At 42.8% G+C, this 22957-nt stretch overlaps 1 protein-coding gene across 2 annotated transcripts in view; it reads left to right on the top strand.

The window, feature by feature from the left end:
• Positions 1-287: 287 nt before the first annotated feature.
• TERF1 (telomeric repeat binding factor 1) overlaps positions 288-22957 on the top strand; it is a 32351-nt gene continuing 9681 nt past the window's right edge. Inside the window, exons 1-7 of one of the 2 annotated variants that reach the window (XM_074944235.1) lie at positions 288-759; positions 2377-2472; positions 13120-13250; positions 14600-14686; positions 17027-17176; positions 20625-20734; positions 22400-22465. In XM_074944235.1, the coding sequence (XP_074800336.1) occupies positions 576-759; positions 2377-2472; positions 13120-13250; positions 14600-14686; positions 17027-17176; positions 20625-20734; positions 22400-22465 (824 nt within the window). In that variant the 5' untranslated portion in view covers positions 288-575. Of the gene's footprint in view, positions 760-1889; positions 1911-2376; positions 2473-13119; positions 13251-14599; positions 14687-17026; positions 17177-20624; positions 20735-22399; positions 22466-22957 lie in introns of those variants that run through there. The other variant, XM_074944236.1, reaches the window with a different exon arrangement.

The raw sequence follows: 22957 nt of genomic DNA, 5'->3' as shown, positions 1-22957 counted from the left end.
AGGTGAGCTGTAGCTGCGGGGGTGAAGGGCAGCACGGAAGAAGACGCAAACATGAGAAGTAGACGGGTACAAGGGGGCCAGCAGCGGCTTTCCTAAGGCGGCAGGGGCCATAAACGGAAGGAGAGTTCCTCCAACCCCAGGACACACAGAACAGCCCGTCACTGCCTGGGGCTTGTGTGGTGTGTGACGTCCTCCTCCTTCCCCCCAGGTTCTTCCCGCCCCCCGGGCATCTCCCAGCCAATCAAAGCCCCACTCACGGGAGAGTTTTATTGACGGAACGCGGCCGTGAACTTGGCCGTGTCGCCCCCCCCCCGCGCCACAGGAAGTGACGTTAGTGGGGGCGGAAAAGGCTCTGCAGCGGGCGTGTTTGGGGGCATTAAATTGAAGCAAGCTGAAGCCGGGGTTTGCAAGGCAGAAGAGGTGGAGCCTGAGTGAGGAGAACGCGCGTAGTAGTGACGTCGTCCCGCCCGCACTGCGCTTACTGGCGGCGCGAGGCCAGACGTTGTTGGCGCGCGGGTTTGAAAATACAACGCGGGGCCGAGGCGGAGCGGCCGGGAGCGCGGCCCCGCGGGGAGATGGACGGGGCCGTGCAGGTGGAGGGCGAGGGCTCCTCCGGCGCCCCGGTGTCCCTCGAGCTGTTCGCGGAGACAGAGGCCGTAGCCGCGGGCTGGATGCTGGATTTCACCTGCTACGCGCTGTGCCGGCACTTCCGGGAGGGGCGTACGCGGGACTTCGAGCGGAGCCGGGACACGGCGCAGGGTGAGGGCGGACGGCGGGTCGCGGCCGCTCCGTGAGTGCCCGTGTCCTGCTGTCTGGTTCGGCCGAGGCCGCGGGGGCGTCGCGGGCAGCGCGCTAGGCCGGGCCGCCACTTGTCCTGCAGTGGGGAGGCTTCCCCGCGGGTGATGCTCCCGGGCTGGGCGCCCACACGAGCGGGGCCACCCAGGGCCGCCCCGCGGTGGCTCTTGTCGCCGACGGAGCTGTCGCCCCTCCCTGCTCCGATCCTAGCCCCAGCGCAGCTCGCTGCCCCACGCCAAGGATTCCCCAGCCTCAGGGGCCCAGGCCCGGCTGGCACCAGCATTTGACTGTGACATCTGGTCAAGATGACCCCAGAGCAGTAGGAGACAAACATGTGGCTAGCAAAGCAGTGTGGGATAGCAGTGGAAAGATTGCCTGAGGCAGAACAGTGGATATGAAACAATTCTGCATGTGAATTAACTCATTTTGAAAGTGAGTTAATTAATGTGTGTTGAGATGCCAGATGATGACGCAAAACAAAAAATGCTAGGGTGGGGAGGCAGGACAGTGTATCCTGAAAAACAATCAAGTTAACCTGAACCAACGTTTTAGTATAGAAACACATCTTTTGTCCTTTGTCTACATTAATCATGCTGATTTGAATTTTGAACCGTTGTCTGTCAGCGCTGCTCTGCAGTTGCAGTGTCCTCTGGATATGGATCCCACAGTTTTTCCAAATATCTGACAGAAGCACTGGGTTCTTGGAGATTGCAAAAGGCCACTAGTGACCTATGGGACAGTTATGGAAGATGAGATGCTCTTGTGCCTTGTGAACAAGAGGCAATCCAGTGTATCCATTTCCGTCTGTCTACTGCTATGCGTCTTGTTCAGTTGTCGTCTGCTCCCATGATACATCTTTCTCAATATTTTTTGTGGGGGAGTTTTATATGTACAGTAATAGGAAGGGACTCTTTGTGCTATTACACCAGCAATTTCCCTCCACACTGGAAATGAAACAGTGTCGGTGAAATCTTTTTGGATTAATTTATATATTTGTAAGCCCCTTCATTTTCAGTTAAACTGATTTTTACTGAAAAATTTCTGTCTTTCAAAAAGTTGCTATGTTAACTGACTGACAAAGCAAGAGTAACCGCTACAATGAATTTTTTGTCTAGGTAATCCTATTTCCTTTGTTCCTTGTCTCTGAGGTAGCACATGGTTTTGGGATATTCCCTAGAAATGTCTTTGAAGTCTCCAGTTGTATTTTATTCATCTCACTTAAGATTCTGAGCAAAACAAAAGCTTTCATTTACATGTGGTATTGTGCGATTCTGAACTTAGCTAAATATTTTACAGAATATGAACCTCTGGTGTGCTCCGTCACTTCTAGTTTGCTGCTGTAAATCTCAAGTAATCTGTTTTAAATATGAACTTGATTGTCCTTTTGTAATGGAGACAGAAGTTATTTACTAATGCATTTTTGAAAATGACCGCTAATACTTTTTAAAAGCATTTACTTTGGTTAGAAAACTAGTATTTTAAATCAGATAGGTATGGCAAGTTCTGTGCCTCTTTTACATCTAGCCACAGTGTGGCACTGCTGGAACAAAACTGATTAAAGTTTACCCTTTCCTTTTTCAGCTATTATTAATGGCCTGTCCAAAGTAGCTACTCATCAGATGAAAACAGTGTACCTGTGTCAGTTTTTGACACGAATTTCAGAAGGAAAAACACTTGGTAAATATTTCTCAGTTAACTCTTTTCTCATTTTTAATGTAATTCTGATTTTAAACAGTTATTTGGATGAAGCTGATATGCTTTTCTCCACTAACTTGGTATAGTGCACCAAATGAGTTCTTCCTTTCCTTCCTCCTCCCCCAATCCCCACTTTTCTTAGTAACTGTGAATAATTAAATAGCTTTCCTTTGGTATATATTTTTCACCTGATTACATTCAGACAGTGTTCAGCTTTTTCTTGTTTTAAACTGTTATCAGTTTTTTCTGTATGGAAATTGATTTGATTATACAGTATTTTTATACTTCATTATAGGGTATCCTTATCTTTATCATTTTTATGTATTTTTGTCTATTTTACAGAACAGTAACCTTTAAAATGAAAAGGGATGGTTCTCTCAATTTACCATGTTTTGTCATTTAAAATAATGGCAATTTTTCTTAGATACCTTCTCTCTAGTTTGTGTAACGCAGTATCGTGGGCACCTGTCAAATGTAATCTGACTAAAACATTTTATAAAGAAAAGTAGAGAACATAATTAGCTCAAACTGAGCTATACTAATGTCCAGATTAAGCATCATCTTGTAAACCTCTTGTGAATTCTTCACATTTCTTAGTAAGTATGAAATTTATTCCACTAGGCCAATTACATTGCTACAGGTTTACAGTAAGCGGAGTCCATCCTACTTTCTTTGGCAGCATACATCTTCAAAGCAGTAGAAGTAATTGAGTCAGAATTTGTTGTGGGCAACTGAAATTACATTTCCATCCGATGAAGTGAGCTGTAGCTCACGAAAGCTTATGCTCAAATTTGTTAGTTCCTAAGGTGCCACAAGTACTCCTTTTTCTTTTTGCGGATACAGAGTAATATGGCTGCTACTCTGAAACATTTCCATCTAAAAGATCTAGTGTTGCTAGATGTAAAGCTTTAGCTGTTAAATCTGAAAGAGTAAAACACACTTGAACAGAAAGGATTAAAGTATTTACAGTCAGATTCACACCTGCACGGGGTATAAACTGTGCTCTCCCTCTTTACCTGCAGCGTATTTGCTTTGATGGAGACATTCATTCCAGGATAGGGCAGACAGCAGTGCCAGGTTATTTGTATCTGAAGGGAAGAGAGGTGGCTTTAGTTTATGTCTGGGACTTCTTAGGAACTTCATAATCAGCAGCTCCCCAGGAATTGTAGTAATTTCCACGTTGGTTGGCCATGCCCATTGTCTCCCAGTTTGACCGTGCCCATTTTGTGGATTGTGACACTGTACTCAGGCTTCTGGCAGACTTACTATTGTCGGAGCCTTTCAGCCCATTTTTTACCAGGAGTACACAGAGGCTAATCCAAGGACTTTAAGTACTAATGTAGTGTGTGTATTGATCATGTGCTCTCCAGAGAGGTTACATACCAGTATTCTCAGAATTGATAGCTTCCACAGATCTACATTTCAGAATTGTATGCCCAGTCATGTGAACCACAGAAGATTTTCAGGCAATGCAGTGGTAGGGAGTATGTATTCCTGCTTCTCAGATCCAGTATCTTAAAATCGCTAACTGTGCGGGTTCTTGCACCTTCCTCGGAGGCATCCGGTGCAGCCACTGTCCTATCCAAAATACTGGATTAGATGAATCGCAGGACTGATTCAGAATGGCAATTCCTATGTTCCCACTGACAGGTTTCAAAGTAACAGCCGTGTTAGTCTGTATTCGCAAAAAGAAAAGGAGTACTTGTGGCACCTTAGAGACTAACCAATTTATTTGAGCATGAGCTTTCGTGAGCTACAGCTCACTTCATCGGATGCATACTGTGGAAACTGCAGAAGACATTATATACACACAGAGACCATGAAACAATACCTTCTCCCACCCCACTCTCCTGCTGGTAATAGCTTATCTAAAGTGATCATCAAGTTGGGCCATTTCCAGCACAAATCCAGGTTTTCTCACCCTCCGCACCCCCACACACAAACTCACTCTCCTGCTGGTAATAGCCCATCCAAAGTGACCACTCTCTTCACAATGTGTATGATAATCAAGGTGGGCCATTTCCTGCACAAATCCAGGTTCTCTCACCTGGATTTGTGCAGGAAATGGCTCACCTTGATGATCACTTTAGATAAGCTATTACCAGCAGGAGAGTGGGGTGGGAGGAGGTATTGTTTCATGGTCTGTGTGTGTATATAATGTCTTCTGCAGTTTCCACAGTATGCATCCGATGAAGTGAGCTGTAGCTCACAAAAGCTCATGCTCAAATAAATTGGTTAGTCTCTAAGGTGCCACAAGTACTCCTTTTCTTATGTTCCCACTGCTGCTGTTCCCTGTACAAAATCTGTTACTCTCACACTCTAGGGGCACCCACCTTTACCCAGTTCCTAGGGATCAAGGCATAACAAGGTTGATTTATGCACACACCCCTACCCTTTCCAAATTCCTAGGGCTCCGGGTGAAATGCACCTACCCTTACCCAATTCCTAGGGCTCAAGGCATACTCCTTTGCAGGGTCTTTTACCAGTGAAGGAGCCTTACACAGTAATATCTATCTTAACCTCTATTAACAACACCAGAACAAAATGCACGCACTACACATACAATGCTCACCACTCCCAATAAGACAAATGAACTTTTATTGATGGCCAGTCAGGATCAGGTCCACCTGGGGGATTCCAGTTTCTGCACGGTGTCATTGGCAGAGTGTTGAGGTCTGGCAGCTCTGATCTTTGGGGCTGTGTCCTGAAGTTGGTTCCCAAAGAACTTCCTTTCAGACCAGTTTTTATAGTGAAATTTGAGTCCTTATGGGCAGTTCTCTCCTTCCTCTATCAGCTAGGTAATTTGCATCAACACAGATGCTTTTTTGGCTTCTTTTGGATCCAGAGCAGCTCAGAGACAGTCTTAAAAGGGACATAATCAATTTCCACCAGTGTTCTGATTACTTTTTACTTTAACTCCTGCTTCCAAAACACATGGCCTGCCAGGGCCCCGCGCTGCTTCCAAAAGCAGCTGGCACCATGTTCCTGTGGCCTCTGGGGGAGGGGGGACAGAGGGCTCCGTGCGCTGCCCTCGCCTGTGAGTACCTCCCCCGAAGCTCCCATTGGCTGTGGATCCCCATTCCTGGCTATTGGAAGCTGTGGGGAGCAGTGCTTGCAGACAAGGGCAATGTGCGGAGCCCTCTGCCCCCGCCCCAGGGGCTGCAGGGACATGGTGCCAGCCACTTCCAGGAGCGGTGCGGGGCCTGCAGCGCCACGGGGGTGGCAATTCCGCGGGCTGGATCCAAAGCCCTAATGGGCCGGATCCGGCCTGCGGTCTATAGTTTGCCCACCCCTGCTCTAGCCGGTCTCTATGGAAAGTGGCTCTCCTTAGTAGGAGGTGGAGGTGCAGTTGCTGCTAATGTGTAGCACAGCACTACCTTCTATTGTGTCTCAACTGACTCAAACATGAATGTTGAATGCTCTGCAGCACTGGATATAGCACTAGATAATACTGGCTATCTGGAATCTTCTGTAACATTGGAGTATGGGTGAGATGTTGACAAATTGAACTACCAGAGAGGAATTTTCCCTTTTATACATGTAGCAGTTTGAGAACTTCAAATGTTGGCTTCCACAAATGCTGGTGTAAATATGTGATGGCTCAGAATGAAAGCAATTTGCAATGTTAATGATGGTTTTTACCTTGAATATTTTAAGTTTACCTGCTACAGGTTTTCTTTCCACTCTTTATCTTTTAACTATCCAATAAATATTTGGATTCTGTAGAGGACCTTATAACTTAGTGTGAGTGTATATCCAGTCACTTAAACAAGGTGTTTATGTGTTTATACAGCATGCTTAATCTGAGGATAAGGAAGATGAACTACATCGTTTAATTTTAAAATGCATAAGCTATTGTTTTTGGATAGTGTTTCTTCCTTAGACCCTAGTAAACCTCAGTGGACCTCTGACTTCAAAGGGAGTTTTGCCTGAGTGAGTTAGAGATGCAGAAAAATCTCCAGAGACCCTGTCTGACCAAGCAAAGCCAGAGTGACACTTGTTTACAATATCAAATTTCACATTTCTGCAGTACAGCGTCTCCCACGTTTCTGGATGTCTGAGCTGCTCCCCTCTCTCTGCAGCTCATGAAGGCGGATCAGTGTTTTGCCACCATGTCTCCTCTGCTCCTGCTTGCTACCAGATTTTTTTGCCTGTTCAGCAGAAACTACCATTGGCTGCTTTTGCTCTGACCCTTGCTCCTTTGCATTTAACTCTTCTGCACAGTTTTTTGGGTGTTGGGGAGCCGTGTTATCCCTCCTCAGCATTCCTCCTCCTTCCTGGGTCAGTTAACCCCTTGGGTGTTTAACCCTTCCTGAACCTCTGCTGCAGCATCTCCCTGTCGAGTCCTCTGTCCCTTACAGGCTTTGCAGAATAGCCAAGAAAGCATGGATCAAATCCATGATGTGCCCTATATGTGAGGCAGCCTTCTCAGGCTTGGCAGATGGCGAGGTGTGTGCACCCAGCTTTCCATCCCTAACTCTGTACGGTCCTGGGGCTATGAGTTGCACAGGCAGATGGAGTTCCCTACCAAGTTCCCAAGCAGCTGCAACGAATCGGGAATCCCCATGAAGAGTAGCAAGAGGCTCCAAAATCAGGGAGGATGCTTACCATTCAATTCAGGATAAGTCCCAGGAGATGCCTGCAAAAAGGGGAGGTCTATGGGGCCACAAGTCTTAAAGGGTCCAGAGCACTGTGGAGGAAGATGCAGAGCTTTAATTTCAGACAGGGGAACTACACAAAAATGAGGTTAGTTAAACAGAAATTAAAAGGTTCAGCATCAAAAGTAAAATCTCTGCAAGCTGCATAGAAACTTTTTAAAGACACCATAATAGAGGCTCAACTTAAATGTATTCCCCAAATTAAACATAGTAAGAGAACCAAAAAAGAGCCACCCTAACTAAACAACAAAGTAAAAATCAGTGAGAAGCAAAAAGGCATCCTTTTTAAAAAGTGGAAGTTAAATTCTAATGGGGAAAATAGGAAGGAGCATGAACTCTGGCAAATGAAGTGTAAAAGTATAATTAGGAAGGCCAAAAAAGAATTTTGAAGAACAGTTAGCCAAAGACTCAAAGTAATAGCAAAAAAGTTTTCAATGCATCAGAAGTAGGGAGCTTGCTAAACAACCGGTTGGGCCACTGGACAATCGAGATACTAAAGGAGCACGGAAGGACAATAAGGCCATTGCGGAGAAACTAAATTAATTCTTTGCATCAGTCTTCACGGTTGAGGATGTGAGGAAATTCCCAAACGTGAGTCATTCTTTTTAGGTGACAAATCTGAAGAAATGTCCCAGAATGAGGTGTCAGAGGAGGTTTTGGAACAAACTGATAAATTAAATGGTAATAAGTCACCAGGAACACGTAATATTCAACCAAGAGTTTTGGAGGAACTCTATGTGAAATTGCAGGACTACTAACTGTCGTCTGTAACCTATCATTTAAATCTGCTTCTGTACTAAATGACTGGAGGATAGCTAATGTGACACCTATTTTTTTTTTTAATTTTTTAAAATGGTTTTTAAAAAGGGCTCCAGAGTTGATCCTGGCAATTACAGGCCAGTAAGCTTGACTTCAGTAGCGGGCAAAGTGGTTGAAACTATAGTAAAGAACAAAATTGTCCCACACCTATGTGAACACAACTCTTGGGGAAGAGTCAACATGGCTTTTGTAAAGGGAAATCATGCCTCACCAATCTACTAGAATTCTTTGAGGGGGGTAACAAGCATGTGGAAAAGAGAGAACCAGTTGATATAGTGTACCGTAACTCCCCACTTAACGTTGTTTCGATCTTACATCCCTGCTCAATTACAGAACATGCTCCATTTAAAGTTGTGCAATGCTTCGCTATAACGTCATTTGGCTGCCTGCTTTGTCCACAGCTGGCAGCCTCCTGCCCAGCAGCAGACCCTGGGGATCAGCGCCTTCCGCCTCCTGCCTGTGGCAATCAGCAGGCTTGTGGAGTTCTGGAGGGAGGGGGGAGGAGCGAGGACTTGGTGTGCAAGCTTCCCCTGCCTCCTGAATGCTGCAAACCAGCTGATTGCCAAGGGCAGGGGAGGGAGGGGGGAGGCTGCGAGCAGAGTCCTCACTCCTCCCCCTGCCCCCAAATGTCGCAAGCCAGCTGATAGCCAGGGGGAGGAGCGAGGATGTGGCGCGCCCTCCTGCCTCCTGCCCTCGGCAATCGGCTGGCTTGTGGTGTTGAGGAGGGAGGGGGAGCCTGCGCACTGTGTCCTCACTCCTCCCCCCCTCCCTCCTGCCTGGGGCAATCAGCTGGCTTGCACGTTCAGGAGGGAGGGGGGAGGAGCAAGGACGTGGTGGTGTGGAGTAAAGGGAGAGAGGGGGGAAGAAGAGGGGTTAAGGGTAGGGGTTTGGGGGAGTGTTAAAAAGTTTGGAAAATTCGGGAATGGAGTAAAAGCATAAAATGTCCAGGACATGAGTCCTCTGGCTCTTGTTCCTCCTGCTAATTGTCCACTGAAGAAGGTGAGCTGTGAAACCTGAGCAGGCTACTGAGAATAAGCCTCAAGTTAAATTTCTCCCCAAGGCTGCAATAACCCTTCACTCCTCCGAGGACTTTATTAGGGATGAATGGAACAAGCCTGACAAGGGCATTCATATTAACCAGCAACCTCAGGCTCTATAACATTCAAGAACCAAGGGGCTCTATTACTGTGACACTGCAGATTGATGCCATTGCACTGTCCCTTGCCAGGAATATGGTTATTCTGTCAGTGGGGGAGTTCTACCCTAAGGAACCCATATATAGAAAGATGGAAGCCACTCGTAAAGAGGACTTTGAAGCCTGGGCTGTCGTCCTCTGAGTGTCCCTGGTAGCTACTTGCTTTGCAGGAGCATCTCTTTCCTGGCTGGAATTGCTCAAAGATCTTAAGAACAGAGACCACCCTGACTTTGGTTCCCCATTAGAGTCTCCCTAGCAACAGTATTTGTAGCCGATGCCTCAATGGATGCAATGAGGTTCTCAATCCAAGCCCTGGCTTTCAGTGGAGTAACCAGGAGCCACCTGTAGCTTTGACCATGGAAGGTGGAAACTCTCTAAGCTGCTCCTACGTTTGGCAAAGTTTACAGGCTCCTTCTTTGGAGAAAAGCTGGATAAAGTGTTGGCTGACAATGTGGCAAAACCCAGTTTCTTCCTTCCCCACTAAGGGCCCTCAGGAGAGAATATAAACTAGCCTTCATAGAGAGGTGCTCCTTGGCCTCATGAAGGTACTAGTGAAGGGACAACCAATTCCCCTCCAAAATCTACTTTGACAGAGATAACTAGGTCTCCATCAGAGCTGCAGCTAGGGGGCAGGATTTCCATTTCCTAGAGGAATGGTTTTTATTGACCATAAACAAGTGATTCAGGGAAACAGTAAACCAAGGATACTCCCTTGAGCTGAGAGTTCCACCCCATCTGTTCTTCATCCAGTCACCCAGCTGGACAATAAAACACAATATGATCCAGAACAAAATATCTTTTCTGCTTATGAGAGTATTTAGTGTTTCCCTTAGAAGCAAAGTTCTTTTGTTTCTGCTGCAACTTCTTCCTTGTACAGAAACACACGAGGGGCAGGTATGAGAGCCATCCTCAACCTCCGAAAGCTCAACAAGTGGATGAAGAAGTTTTGGGTGGAGACTGTGATGTCCTCCCAGTCCTGGGGGGAGGGAGGGACTCTGACTTCAGTAGATCTAGCAGACACATCTCCATATCCCCATTAGTCTAGACACCACAGGCTTCTGAGGTTCACCTACAGCAGGAAACGTTATCAGTACTGAACACTCCCATTTGGCCTGTCCTCCGCCCCCGGGGTTTTTACAGAAATGTTGGTAGTGATAGTAGACTTGGGTTGCAGGGGATTCACCTGTATACCCTCATGGATGAAATCTTAATCAGAGCTCCATCACAGTGAACAGCACAAACGGCCACATCTTGGATGCTGAATCTCTTCCAGGCATACAGCTTAATCATCTGTGCCAGGAAAAGTTCTCTGGTGCCATCGAGTGTTATATTTTCTTGTTGCAGAGCCACACAATACCTACCATCTGACTACGCTTCCAAATGCTAGGACTCCTGGTGTCATGCACAGGGATCACTCCATGGGCACAATCACTCATCAGAAGTCTTCAAGCCTTCATAGTAAAGGTGTGGGACCACTTCCTTGATCAGATATGGGTTCCTTACAGTGGTGGTCAGCCCACCACCATGTGTGCAGAGGCATGCCCGTTTGCCTTCCAAATCCTTTAGTCCCCACAAGCGATGCAGATTCAACAACTGTGCCAAGAGCACAGTTCATATCCCAGAAATCCAGGAGTTCTAACTATTCTTGACTTTCTACAAGAAGGCATAGACAGAGGCCTTCAGCCCAGTACCATTACACATCAGCTGTGCGCTCTTAGAAGTGTGCTATTTGCAGTATCCTCAGGCTTCCTGTCGGATCATAGAGTTGGAAGGGACCTCTGGAGGCCATCTAGTCCAACCCCCTGCCCAGAGCAGGACCAATCCCAACTAAATCATCCCAGCCAGGGCTTTATCAAGCCTGACCTTAAAAACTTCCAAGGAAGGGGATTCCACCACCTCCCTAGGTAACGCATTCCGGTGTTTCACCACCCTCCTAGTAAAAAAGTTTTTCCTAATATCCAACCTAAATCTAGATGATCCACAGGGAGCTAGATTCCTTCAAGCAGTCAGACTAGCCAGACCAGTGGGCAGGCTACTTTTTCCAAAATGGGACTTCTGCTAGTTTTGGGGATCCTGACAAGCCATCCCTTCAAGCCTCTGACTTTACTGGCAACCTTTTATTTACCCATTAAGACTTGTTTCTCGGTAGCTGTCCCATCCACCAGGCGAGTACCAGAGCTGGCAGCCTTGTATATACAAGAGCCTTACTACATGTTCCAAAAGGACAAAGTGGTGGTCAGGACACGAGAAACCTTTCTTCATTCTGTCCAAAACTACAATATCCAACTGAAAAGGGATGGCACACTTAGATTTTCAGAGTTCTTCTGACATCTATCTCAAGCATAAAGAATCCACGAGAGGCTCGTGCTCCTTGTTTGTGTTCTTCCATTCAAGATACCAGGGGCACAGAGCTTCCAAGTCCTCAATCGCTGGGTGGATTAGACCAGAGTCTCTCAACCTTTCCAGACTACTGTACCTCTTTCAGAAGTCTGACTTGTTTTGCATACCCCCAAGTTTCACCTCACTTAAAAACTACTTGCTTACAAAATCAGATATAATTCAAAAATGTCACTGCATGCTATTACTGAAAAATTGTGTACTTTCTAATTTTTACTATATAACTATAAAATCAATTGGAATATAAATATTGTACATACTTTTCAGTGTATAGTATATAGAGCAGTGTAAACAAGTCATTGTCTGTATGAAATTTTAGTTTGTACTGACTTCACTAGTGCTTTTTATGTAGCCTGTTGTAAAACTAGGCAAATATCTAGATGAGTTGATGTACCCCCCTGGAAGACCTCTGCGTACCCCCAGCGGTACATGTACCCCCAGTTGAGAACCACAAAATTAGACTGTATTGTGGAAGCTTGCAAATCATCAGAGGGGATCAAGGTGTGCTCCCGGAAAGGATTAAGGCACACTCCATGAGATCTTTAGCAATCTCATGTGTGGGACGAACGAGTGGATCCACTTCTGAAATTTGTAGAACTGCCACTTAGTCTACATCTGACACCTTCATTAAGCACGGCAAAATGCCTCCTTTGGCAGGAAGGTGCTGCGGGCAGTGGCCAAGAAATAGATTTCTTTAGACTCTTTTATAAATGTCAAGACAGGAGCTTTTGAAAGGCCACTAGTTGCAACTGAGTTGTCAGTTTAGTAGTAACTGAAGCAACAATATGAAGAGAGAGATAGAAATGTGTGTTTATATAAATATTTTTCTGCTCTCTGAAATTGAGGGCACTTCAGTTTTCTTTGAGTCTCCAGCTATACTGTAAGTGATATCAAGTGTGGCTGACTTTAAAACATCTTTTTCAATAGTTTCAGGAGGAATGATACTCTGTCTATAGCTAAGAAAGATACTAAAAAATAAAAGAAAAAACTTCCAAAACTAAGGAAGATACTACTCTGTATGGTGTGTACGGAGAAGAGGGAGAATCAGAATTTAATCAGTTGAAATTAAGAGGAAAAACTAAGCCAGATTCCAGGTATATGTAGACCAATATAGCCAAAATAAAGACTGTTCATACAAGCAATCATATTTAAACTTAATACCTATGAGCAAGAATACTGAGCTAATCACAATACTGGAAGTATAACTTGCTTTAAAAACAAAGGCACAGTAGTGCAGCCACCAGTATGTGGAAGGAGTTCAGTTCCTGTCATGTTTTGCTAACATTGAAAAGACTCTCATTCAGCTCTGCAGAACGCATCTGAAGAAAATGTAAGACAGCAAATCCTCACACTGAAAATATTTTGAAGAGACGTGAACTTTTTAAAACACCAATACTCATTATGCACAGTGTTAAAAAACAAACAAACAAAAAAACCCCATACAATTAAATATATTTAATGTGATAATTTCAGCTGTTAGGAAAATGGTGTCATGCTATTACTATTTGCCACTTTAGAAGAAAGAGCTACCTCTGAACTTTATTTCATTTTCTCCTTAAGGTCGTCGCTTTGAAAGTGATCAGAGAATTTCACCTTTGGAATCTGCTCTGTCAATTTGGAAATTGCTTGAAGAAGAGCAAAGCAAACCAGATAACCTGCATGAAGATATTCATCGCTTAATTTTGATTCAGGTATATGTGTTCATCTGCATAAATATTTTTTAAACAATCTAGCAATTCACATACTCAAAAGAAAACTGCCTGAGTTCTAGTTCAACTTATACATTATACTCCTGGAGGAATTCTGCATATTTTATATATCAAAATAACCCAGTGTAGTCACATTCCCGTTGTCTGCCCCCAGGGACAACGTTCTCTGAAGGAAAATCACTAATTCTGCAGGGAACATTAATTCTGTGCATTGGGTAGTGGAGCAGAATTTCAGCAGGAGTAATTTAGTATCTGATCTGTTTAGTGAAACAGTAGCTGCATGGAATTGAGTTTGCATTCCAGGTTCCTATTTTCAGGCCCCTGTGGTGTCTGACTAAATTACTGTTTTGGGGTTGAAATTTTTTATGCTTGACTTAACCTAAAGCCCTTTCTTGAAGTTCTTGATGAAGCTCCATTTTGCTATTCTATTTCTCAAACATAAGGTCAATGTTGATGTGAAAAAACTTTTATTGTGCTGAAGCGATTTATTTATAAGATACCAATCTTTACGTTTGGATTTTTGAACTAGTGTCATTTACACACTTGAAGAAACTTATTTTGGTAATAAATTACTAAATTGTTTATGCAATATGATTATCTGCTAATTGTAATGATCTGGAACATTCTATACATTGCAATGTGTTCAGGGTTTCTCTCTCTGAAACTGACATTACCCATCAAAATAAAGAGCTGTAATGTGATCATCTGAATGTGATTTTAAAAAATAAAATGATGACATTAGTTCAAAAGCAGGAAAATATATGCAAGTGGGATGAGGTGTAATTGCTGTTGAAACCATAAATGAGAATTTCAGGGGAAGGTGCGAGGATACACCACAATAGACAGTTGTGGGATAATCTGCACCTGCAAAAATTTAATTAACCCCCAACTGAGGTTGACTTAAGTCCTCGGGCATGGGGTCATTTCAAAACCCTTTCTTTTTTTAGTATTCACTATTTCTGGATAGTTCTTGCCATCCATATAAATGTCCAATCATTCTTTGAATCTTGTACTTCTTGTTTCTGTTTCTTACAGCAAAGTACTTACCCACAGTGTACCATAGCTAGATGCAGAAAAATAACAAAATATATACACCCCTTTTTAATGAACTTCCTTGCTCTAAAATTAATAGTAAAAAATTTCTCCCACTATAATACCTTATCATGGGGAATCGGTTAAAACTCAAGTTCAGATTTTAAGCAGGAGATCTCTTACTCTAGATTTGGTGCATTGTAGAGCTGCAGCTCTACAAGTTTTACACTTTCAGATTTTCTAAATGGTATTGCATTTTAGTATATCCTATAGATACAATGTATTTACCCTCATTATAGGCTGTAGCCGTCCACCTAGAGAGAGGATACTTTAAGGAAGCTACCGAAGTCCTTAAAAGACTATTTTCAGAATCTGAATCAAATAAGGTAATAATGATAACTTCTGGGTGTCTTGGTTTGCGGGTTTTTAAAGTTGTGTTTTTTGTTTTTTTTTTTAATATTTTCATCTTTGTATAGAATTTAAGGGAGGGGGGAAATAAAATCAGGCTGTTTAGCTTGGGGTTTGTTGTTTGCCATATATACTTTCAGCTGCCTCTCTCACTGAGCCAGCTGTCAGAGTGATCTTCCAGGAATTAGACCATACAACTTTGACTAGATTAGGATTTCACCAGCATAACTGGAATTCAGTGAACAATTTTAGTGATTCACAAGCAGAAATAGAATCCACCTTATTCTTCATAGTAGTTGTCAGTACTTTTCAAACAGGAGTAAAGAGCAATAAAAACTGATTAGTATCTAAAGCAGATGATACTCATCATACTCATAGCATTATACCAATAAAATAAAAACTAGCGGGATCTTATTAAAGGGGAAAAGGCAAAATGCCACATTTATTGTGAATACAGAAAGAATCCTAGTAAGCAGTTAGTTATAGCTATAACATTCCATTCAATTTCATATTTACACACACACACACACAGATTCTGCAAGGTTGTTATCATAGTTACCAGCCTTAGATTTCCTTATGCCTAGCCACTGGCCAGGTGGCCTGGACATGAGGAGGGAGCAGGGCCTTGTCTGATGCTCCTGGAAGTTGGTTTGCAGAATCAGACCCCAAAGTTCTCCTTTCTAGAGTCCATTTTTATAGGAATTTCTTCCTATGCCAGTCTGTGGGAATTGCTTCATCATGCTGTTGCTGAATCAATCAGCAGATGGCACATTCCTGACGGCTCTGTGCTGCCAGATGTTCTCTTGTTCTTTGGTTCTCCCATCCTTGAGGCTGTTGGGTGGATTCCAGTCTGCCCTCTGGCGGTCCTCTGGTTGTTTCCACTTGATGCCTTCTTCAGCCAATGGACACTGGATTCTTAGGCTGGCACCTCCCTGATCATTCAGTTATTATCCACACCAAGCATCCGTGCAAGCACATACATGCTCTATCTCTATTTTAATCACAATTGTTAACAAAGCGAGATGAATACAACAAAAGGGCGGGGAGTCTCTGGGTGCTGTTTCTGTTGTTACAGTGTATTGCTTTGAGTCTCTCTCTGTGAGTAGTTGTTACAGAGAATTGCTTTGAGAACAGACTCTGTCTTAGAATGTACTAACACAATTAGCAGCTTGCAAGTTTCACACAGAGAGGGAGAGAAACAGTACCAAAAACCAAGAGACTTCTTAGTTTAAATTCCAGGGTATTACTAATTATGGGGAATCAAACTCATTTGTGATTTTAATACAGAACTTCTTTAATATGATCCAACAATAGGGAACAGATTTGATCAATAAAGACTTTTCATTTTTATGTAGTTTCTTATGAGCAGAGCCACTGTCTAAAAAGAAAAAAAACTTTAGTACCAATCACAAGCCAGGCATGTGGAGATTGTGCTGAGAAACAAGGTAAAGCCCATACATTCCTCTGCATGGATTGTGATGGGTTCCATAGCAGCTTGGCATTTCCAAGAAACTTGAAAGTTTTCTAGAAGCCTGGCACCTGAATTTTATTCTGGTCATACTCATGAGTTTTCCACCTGAACCATTGCAGAGTGCTCTATTCACTTCCTCTCTTATAAGTGATATTTTCACCTTTATGGGGGTGTCAGTTACCACAAATTGCAGCACAAGGAGGAGTTGGAATTTAAAGCTATGTCCGCTTCCATAACATGAATTTGTAGTACTGTCTGCAGGATCTGGAAGGCTGATGTCTGGAAGTTCAGGTCATATCTTGGCCCAACTTTTTCTCATTGCCTTAGTACTAGTTGGCTCTTCTTTTTCTGAATATTACTAACAATTGCTAACCTCTTTGAGTGGTAAATTGAAGAGGCAATAAAAGAGAAAAAGTGTTATTTACTAACAACTGGAGTTGTTTGAATTTTCTGCTCCACTCTCCTTTTCCCCATTTCCTTGGAGTCGTAGGATTGGCTTAAAGAAGGTGAAGAGGAAATAAGGGTCTTTTGGAAAGTTTTGGAATCCATAGGTTAATGTTCATGCAGCCCAAACTGTAAACTCCTTGAAATGGTTCTGGTACTCATAAGGCATGGTACAGAACCCAAAATAAGGATCTATGTAGGCAATACCTTCAGAAGACTCAGTTACTAGTAAATAGCCTTCCTTTCTTCTAAGTTTTTGATAACTGCCATTTCCAACCAGTGTAGAATAGAAATTTGAGAAGTGATATGAAGCAGATTATAAAATATATTTGCAGGTGTTACTTATATAATTACATACAAAACATGAATTTTTGGTATATTCTGAATTTTCTTTCTGTTATAGGCTTTAAGAATGAAGCTGGCCTTAATAATTAATGGGAACGATCCAGATCTGCCTTTCCTCCAGAGCTTCAGTTATAATCTCTTGATCGATAAAATCAAGTCTTACATTGATGATTTCTTGAAAGAAAACTCAACAAACTTTCTAATCAAGGTATGTTGAGTAAACACAAAGCTGATAAAAATGGTGCACGATGAGGCAAAATAAAGGGGATGGAAAATGTTCAGGAGATGAGTTGAACTAGAACAGTACCTTGAGCACTTTTAGAGATGATAAAGCCTTACCTTTCCACATATGGTTCCATTAATAAACAACGAACAGCGTGTGCTTGAGAGACGAATACTAGAATAAATTTCACAAAAGTTACTACAGAAAATATTTTTTTAATGTGGGAAATGAAAGTATTGCACAACAAGCTTTATTTAGAAAAGAAATATGAGAAAATAAGAATTGTCTGATTAAAACTGGATCCTTTTAAACTTGCATATGGGTAAGAGGACCACTTTTTGTCATCTAGAACAGACTGTTTAAAAATACTGTACCTAGCTATTTCATGCTTTATTTTTTCTTTTAAGCCTATAAAACTTTTAGTATTATACTGCTTAGACATTTATTGTAGGTTAATATCCGATTAACGAATCAAATTATTTTCACTTCTCTCTCTAATAAAAATGTTCCTTATGCACCATCTATCTCAACAATGATTTCAAATAGGAAGGAATAACACTTCTACCGCGGTTCATTTTCAGGATGACACTTTAATAAATTCCATCTTCTTTTACGCAGATACTGAAAAGATATATTCATGAAAACTATACATAGTCAACAATGAGGGGAAATTCTTTAATGTGTGCTTTTTATAATTGAGTAATTCAGGGGATTGCTTCTAAAACTTTGTGTGGGATTTTACAAAACTAAAGAGAGAGAAACAAATCTTTTAAATCAAATCTGAGCTGCTGTAACTATTTTAGAAGCGGAGAGCATTCAAAGTATTAAGTACACTCAAAGCATTCAAAGTAGCACTGTAATATGGGGGTCTTTATCTGTTAGTGTCCCCTTACAGCAGAACGGGGAACTGCACCAACCTGTCTCCGTTGCTCATTATGCTGTCACACCCCAACTCTGCATTTGTCAAGTCACTGTCAAGAACTGACCCCTCCTGGACAGGTCTTCAATAGTCTCTGTCCCCGTTAGGATAATACGGGAACAGAAGTTGTGACACTCCAGTAGGAGCTAATCAGTCCTAATTCTCCTGGAGGTAGGAGCTTCTTCTGTAAGAGACCCTGGCTAAGGTAGGTAGGTGCATCCGCTCCACTGGGTTCCAGCTCAAGGCCTTTGTTAATAACAGCCAGCACTAGCCCTTCACAGACCCTTACTGTTCTCTGAGTGACTTCCTACCTCTGTAGTCTTCCCCAGCTTCTTGCCCTGTTTCTCCCCCTTTGGTGGGTTGGTTTGTCTGGCAGCTTCTCACCAGTCTACTGGAGAGATCCTTTCTCTGCTATCCCTCTGTCTCTGGCAGTTGCCCACCCTCCTGCCTTGTAGCCCTTTTATCCTCACAGCAGCTGTGGGGTTGCCAGTCAGCTCTGGCTGAGCAGTCAGTTGCTTTGTTAATCCATGACAGGCTCTGTTCTAACTTTTTTTTTTTTTCAATTGGTTAAAAAAAAATTCAGATTCCTGTTAGGGCACCAAAGAAAATCCCTTTAGACCAGGAGTGGGCAAACTTTTTGGCCCAAGGGCCACATCGGAGTTGCAAAACTGTATGGAGGGCCGGGTAGGGAAGGACGTGCCTCTCCAAACAGCCTGGCCTCTGTCCCCTCCCACTTCCCGACCCCTGACTGCCCCCCTCGGAACCTCCGACCCATCCAACCACCACCTCAACCACCCCCACCCCCACTCCTTGTCCCTTGACCACCCCCTGACAGGCCCTCCGAGACCCCACACCTATCCGACCGCCCCCGGGACCCCTGTCCCCTGATCTCCGCCCCATCCAAGCACTCCGTGTCCCCTGACTGCCCTCCAGGACCCCCTGCCCCTTATCCAACCCCCCTGCTCCTCACCCCCTTACCATGCCGCTCAGAGCAGCAGAAGTTTGCAGCCTCCCGGCCAGAGCCAATTACAACCCCCAGAGCGCTGGTGGTGCAGCAAGCTGAGGCTGAAGGGGAGGGGGAACAGTACTGGGGGGCCGGGGGTTAGCCTCCCCGGCCGGGAGATCAAGGGCCAGGCAGGATGGTCCCTTGGGCCAGATGTGGCCCGCCAGGCCGTAGTTTGCCCACCTCTGCTTTAGACAGTTCCCTACCATTGCTATGTGTCTCTTCAGTAGAGGTGAGACAGGAAGGCCCAGGAGCTCCACACCAAGTATTCTGAGGCCCACAGTATACCACACCTGCTTTCCTACCCATCCCTGTTAACCTCTTCAGGAGCATCACTGAGGTTAGTCCTTTCAATGTCTGAAGTACTTTCTGGTACATGCAGAGGAATCCTGGGGAGCAAACAGCTCCCTCCTTCCATTGCACAGTCAGCTGCCTTCCCCTCCTGCAAATGCCCATGGAGATGCCTGTACTTCCCTGGCATAGAGAAGTCCCACAACTCCACCTCACTTGGCTGCATTGTCCCCTGGTAACATGCAGGGAGGTGGGTAGGGTAAATGGGGCCCATATGTGGGTCAGAGTGAAGGATTGACTTTCTTGACTACCACCAAACTCAATCTTCAGAAGTGCAGCTGCTACTGCTATTGGTGACCTCCTTGCAGGGCCTTGAAAAGAGCGAGTAGGTAAGCTGTGCCAGAGCAATGTGTAGACAGTGTCATCAGGCTAGTACTGAGACAGGAAGTGCCATCAACAAAATCCATCTGAATTCATACCCAATAAACTGGGGATGATTTTTTTTTTTTTTTTTTTTTTTCAATCTGTCAGTTACAATCTCGGGTTTTAACTTTAAAAATAATAGGTACAACATTTTCAGGCACAAATGTGATTTTCAAATGTGTCCCTTTAACTTTAAATTTTAAAGCATTATCTGACACATTGATGGTTTTAAATAGCTGACTATGAATATTACACTTTTTCTGCTTCTCTCTCCACTTGTGTATAAAATATATCTTGATTGCCTTTAGATAATATTTGTTAGTGTTACAGCCACACCAAAAGTGTCTGCTGTACATGTCGTACCAATATTCTTAAATTCTGAGCGATCAGATATTTAGTTTTAAATGCAAGAAAGCCGGTATGATCTATTCATACAAGCAGTATCATTGAATCTGCCTTTATAATATTTGCTCCCTTAGAATTGCTCTAAAACGTGCATCTCCCGCATACCCTTGTTTATTTGAACATGTATAACTATTAATGCACATAGCATCAAATGTGTTCCTCTCTTAAAATGTCTTTGGTTATTGAACTTTGATAAGTATTCTGATGGAACTTTAGTTCTATGCGTAACCTAATGAAATATATTCAAAGTAGCATTATCATAATGGTGAAATGTTACTATTAGAAATGTCTTGAAAGTAACTACTTCAGGTGTTGTAACAGTAATATATGTTGTTACTTAGCTGCAGTTTATGTTCAAATAAATGTATCACTTGCTCTTACAATCCTCATAGGCAGCCACAGAAGAGGTGGAGACTAAAAGATTGGAAGCAACAATGTCTCACAATAAACCTGGAAATATTATTGAAACAAATAATGAAAGTAATTTGGAAACAGAACAAAGGTTTGTAACTGAGCATCATACCAGTAACCATGTAAGAATTTATCAGTGGTACTTGAAATTAGCTTAGTGAGTAAAATTTACTTTGTTGTGGGTTGCAAAAAAAAAAACAAAAACAGACTGCAGCAATTTGTGGGGAAACTTTATTAAAAAAAAAAAGGTTTTAATACTCAGACTAAGTGAGAGCTAGGAAGAGACTTGTCTGAGTTAAAGTGCTTTTTTACATGATTTAAGCAAGATTTGTTTATTCTTTTAGTGGTAAAAATTGTGTGAATTCCATTTTTTTACAATATATTAACCAACTGTAGTTTTGTTTTTGTTTTTAGTAGCATGGGCTAATCTCTCTTGTGGGATCTAACTTTTTGTGGGTGGGAGCAGGATACAAATGCAAGAAACAATGTGGGACCAGGTAAGGGGCAGGACGGGAGCAGAATTAAAAAAAATAGTCCCGCGCAGGGCTCTACTATAAGGAGGTAAAAGAATTCTTCCAAAAGGTAATGTCCAACAGAAAACAAGTTGGTAGGGCTTGGCACGGATTTGGTAACTATTTGTTGAAGATGCACGTTTTTAACTTGAACAAATGTTGTCAGAGAACAAAACCTTGTGACAGTTAAAAACATTGAAATCTATTTTAACTTTTCTTTATGCTCAAGCTTTTTTAGTCCTGCCCTTCAAATTCGGGACATACTGGTATATGAAGAGGAAAGAGCAGGGAGACGAGGGTTTCATGCCCTGGTATGCTTCTGCCAAAGTGGAGGGGAGGAACCCATCCCTAGTTCACTGATGACTCTAGTAAATTAGGTCATCTGTTTACTAGTTGTAGTCATAGTGTAGAAAGTAGTTGGGTCTCTTCCAAACCAGTAACCTAAAAAACTGTTTGCTCTACTCCAAATCAGTTGAACTTCTTAACGCTTCTGTTTGAAAGCACTGATGTGCTTTTTAATAATGAGGAATGTTGTGGAAGTTTGACTGACTAAACTTGAAGGCCAGTCACTTTTCATTCTGACTGAATGTGCTGTGGTGATTATTGAAATCCTAGATCTGCTACAAGTTGTTTCTTACTGAGAAAGATGGTGGGCTAGATCTTCATTGTGGATGTAGTCCTCACTGCTACTGTTCTTATGCTTGATCTGAACATTTCACTAAGGAAGGTAACTTGGATGCAGATTAGACTATTAGTGAAGAGTAATTGCAAAATGTTGTAAGGATGGTGCCTTACGCTGATTACATCTCTTGAGAGAGAGTGATAGAATACAGGATAGGGAAGATTTAGTTGAAGAATACAAATGGTTTCCATAGTTTGTCTATAAGAAGTGTTTAGAATTAAAGTTTGAAAATATGGGCATACTACTCTTTGAAGGACTTCTTTATAATTAATATTTCAATTTTAAGCATGTATTATATTTAGTCACATATTCTTGTTTTTTGGCAGGCCTGGGGATTGCCACTGGTCTATTTTTTTTTTAATGCTTTGGGTAGATTTAAGGATAGGCTGCTAATGGGTCTCTAAGGAGGTTAATGGTTCTACATAGCTAACCTTTGTATACTTTGTTAGAAGTTTTATTAGAGAGGATAAGTTTACTTGTCTAGACAGAAGGGCTGAAGTCTAGGGGATGACTTTTTTGGCTTTTAAACATTTGTCTTTTTTTTTTTTTCTTTCCCCTTCAGTAATCTAGAAGATCAAAGAAGTATTGCAAATGAATCATCAGAGAATGCAAGAGAACCTCTAAAAAGGTAGAGAATTTTTTTTTTTTGTTGCTGTGTGTCACTAGAGCTGGGTGAAATTTTGATGGGAAATTTGCCAAAAAATGCAATTTTGAGGCAACCAAAACTTTGAGAATTCATCCCAAATTCTTGAATAGTCTTGGCTGACTAAAAAAATGAGGAAACAAATTTTGAAAAAGTAAAAACAGCTTGTTCTTCTTCTGCAAGCAATGGCATGTGTCAGTTCCACTGTAGATTTGTGTGCACCTCATGCACAGATGTTGGAGATTCTTTTTTTTCTTTCCCTCGGCAGTACTCATCGGGCAGCTTGAGGGCTCTTTATAGCCACATGCCCCTGCGTGCTGGTATAAGAGGGCAGAGCTATCCCCGATCCCCCTCAGTTCCTTCATACCGCCAGTGATAGTTGTCCAGAATGTACTTCTAAATAGTAGAAAACCCTCAACTAGAATCACTTACCTGCCCAAGTGGAAGTGCTTCTCCATTTGGGCTCATCATAGAATC

This window comes from Natator depressus, chromosome 2 (assembly GCF_965152275.1).
Source record: "Natator depressus isolate rNatDep1 chromosome 2, rNatDep2.hap1, whole genome shotgun sequence".
Classification (NCBI taxonomy): Eukaryota; Metazoa; Chordata; order Testudines; family Cheloniidae; genus Natator; species Natator depressus.
This window is presented reverse-complemented; position numbering and strand designations above follow the sequence as displayed.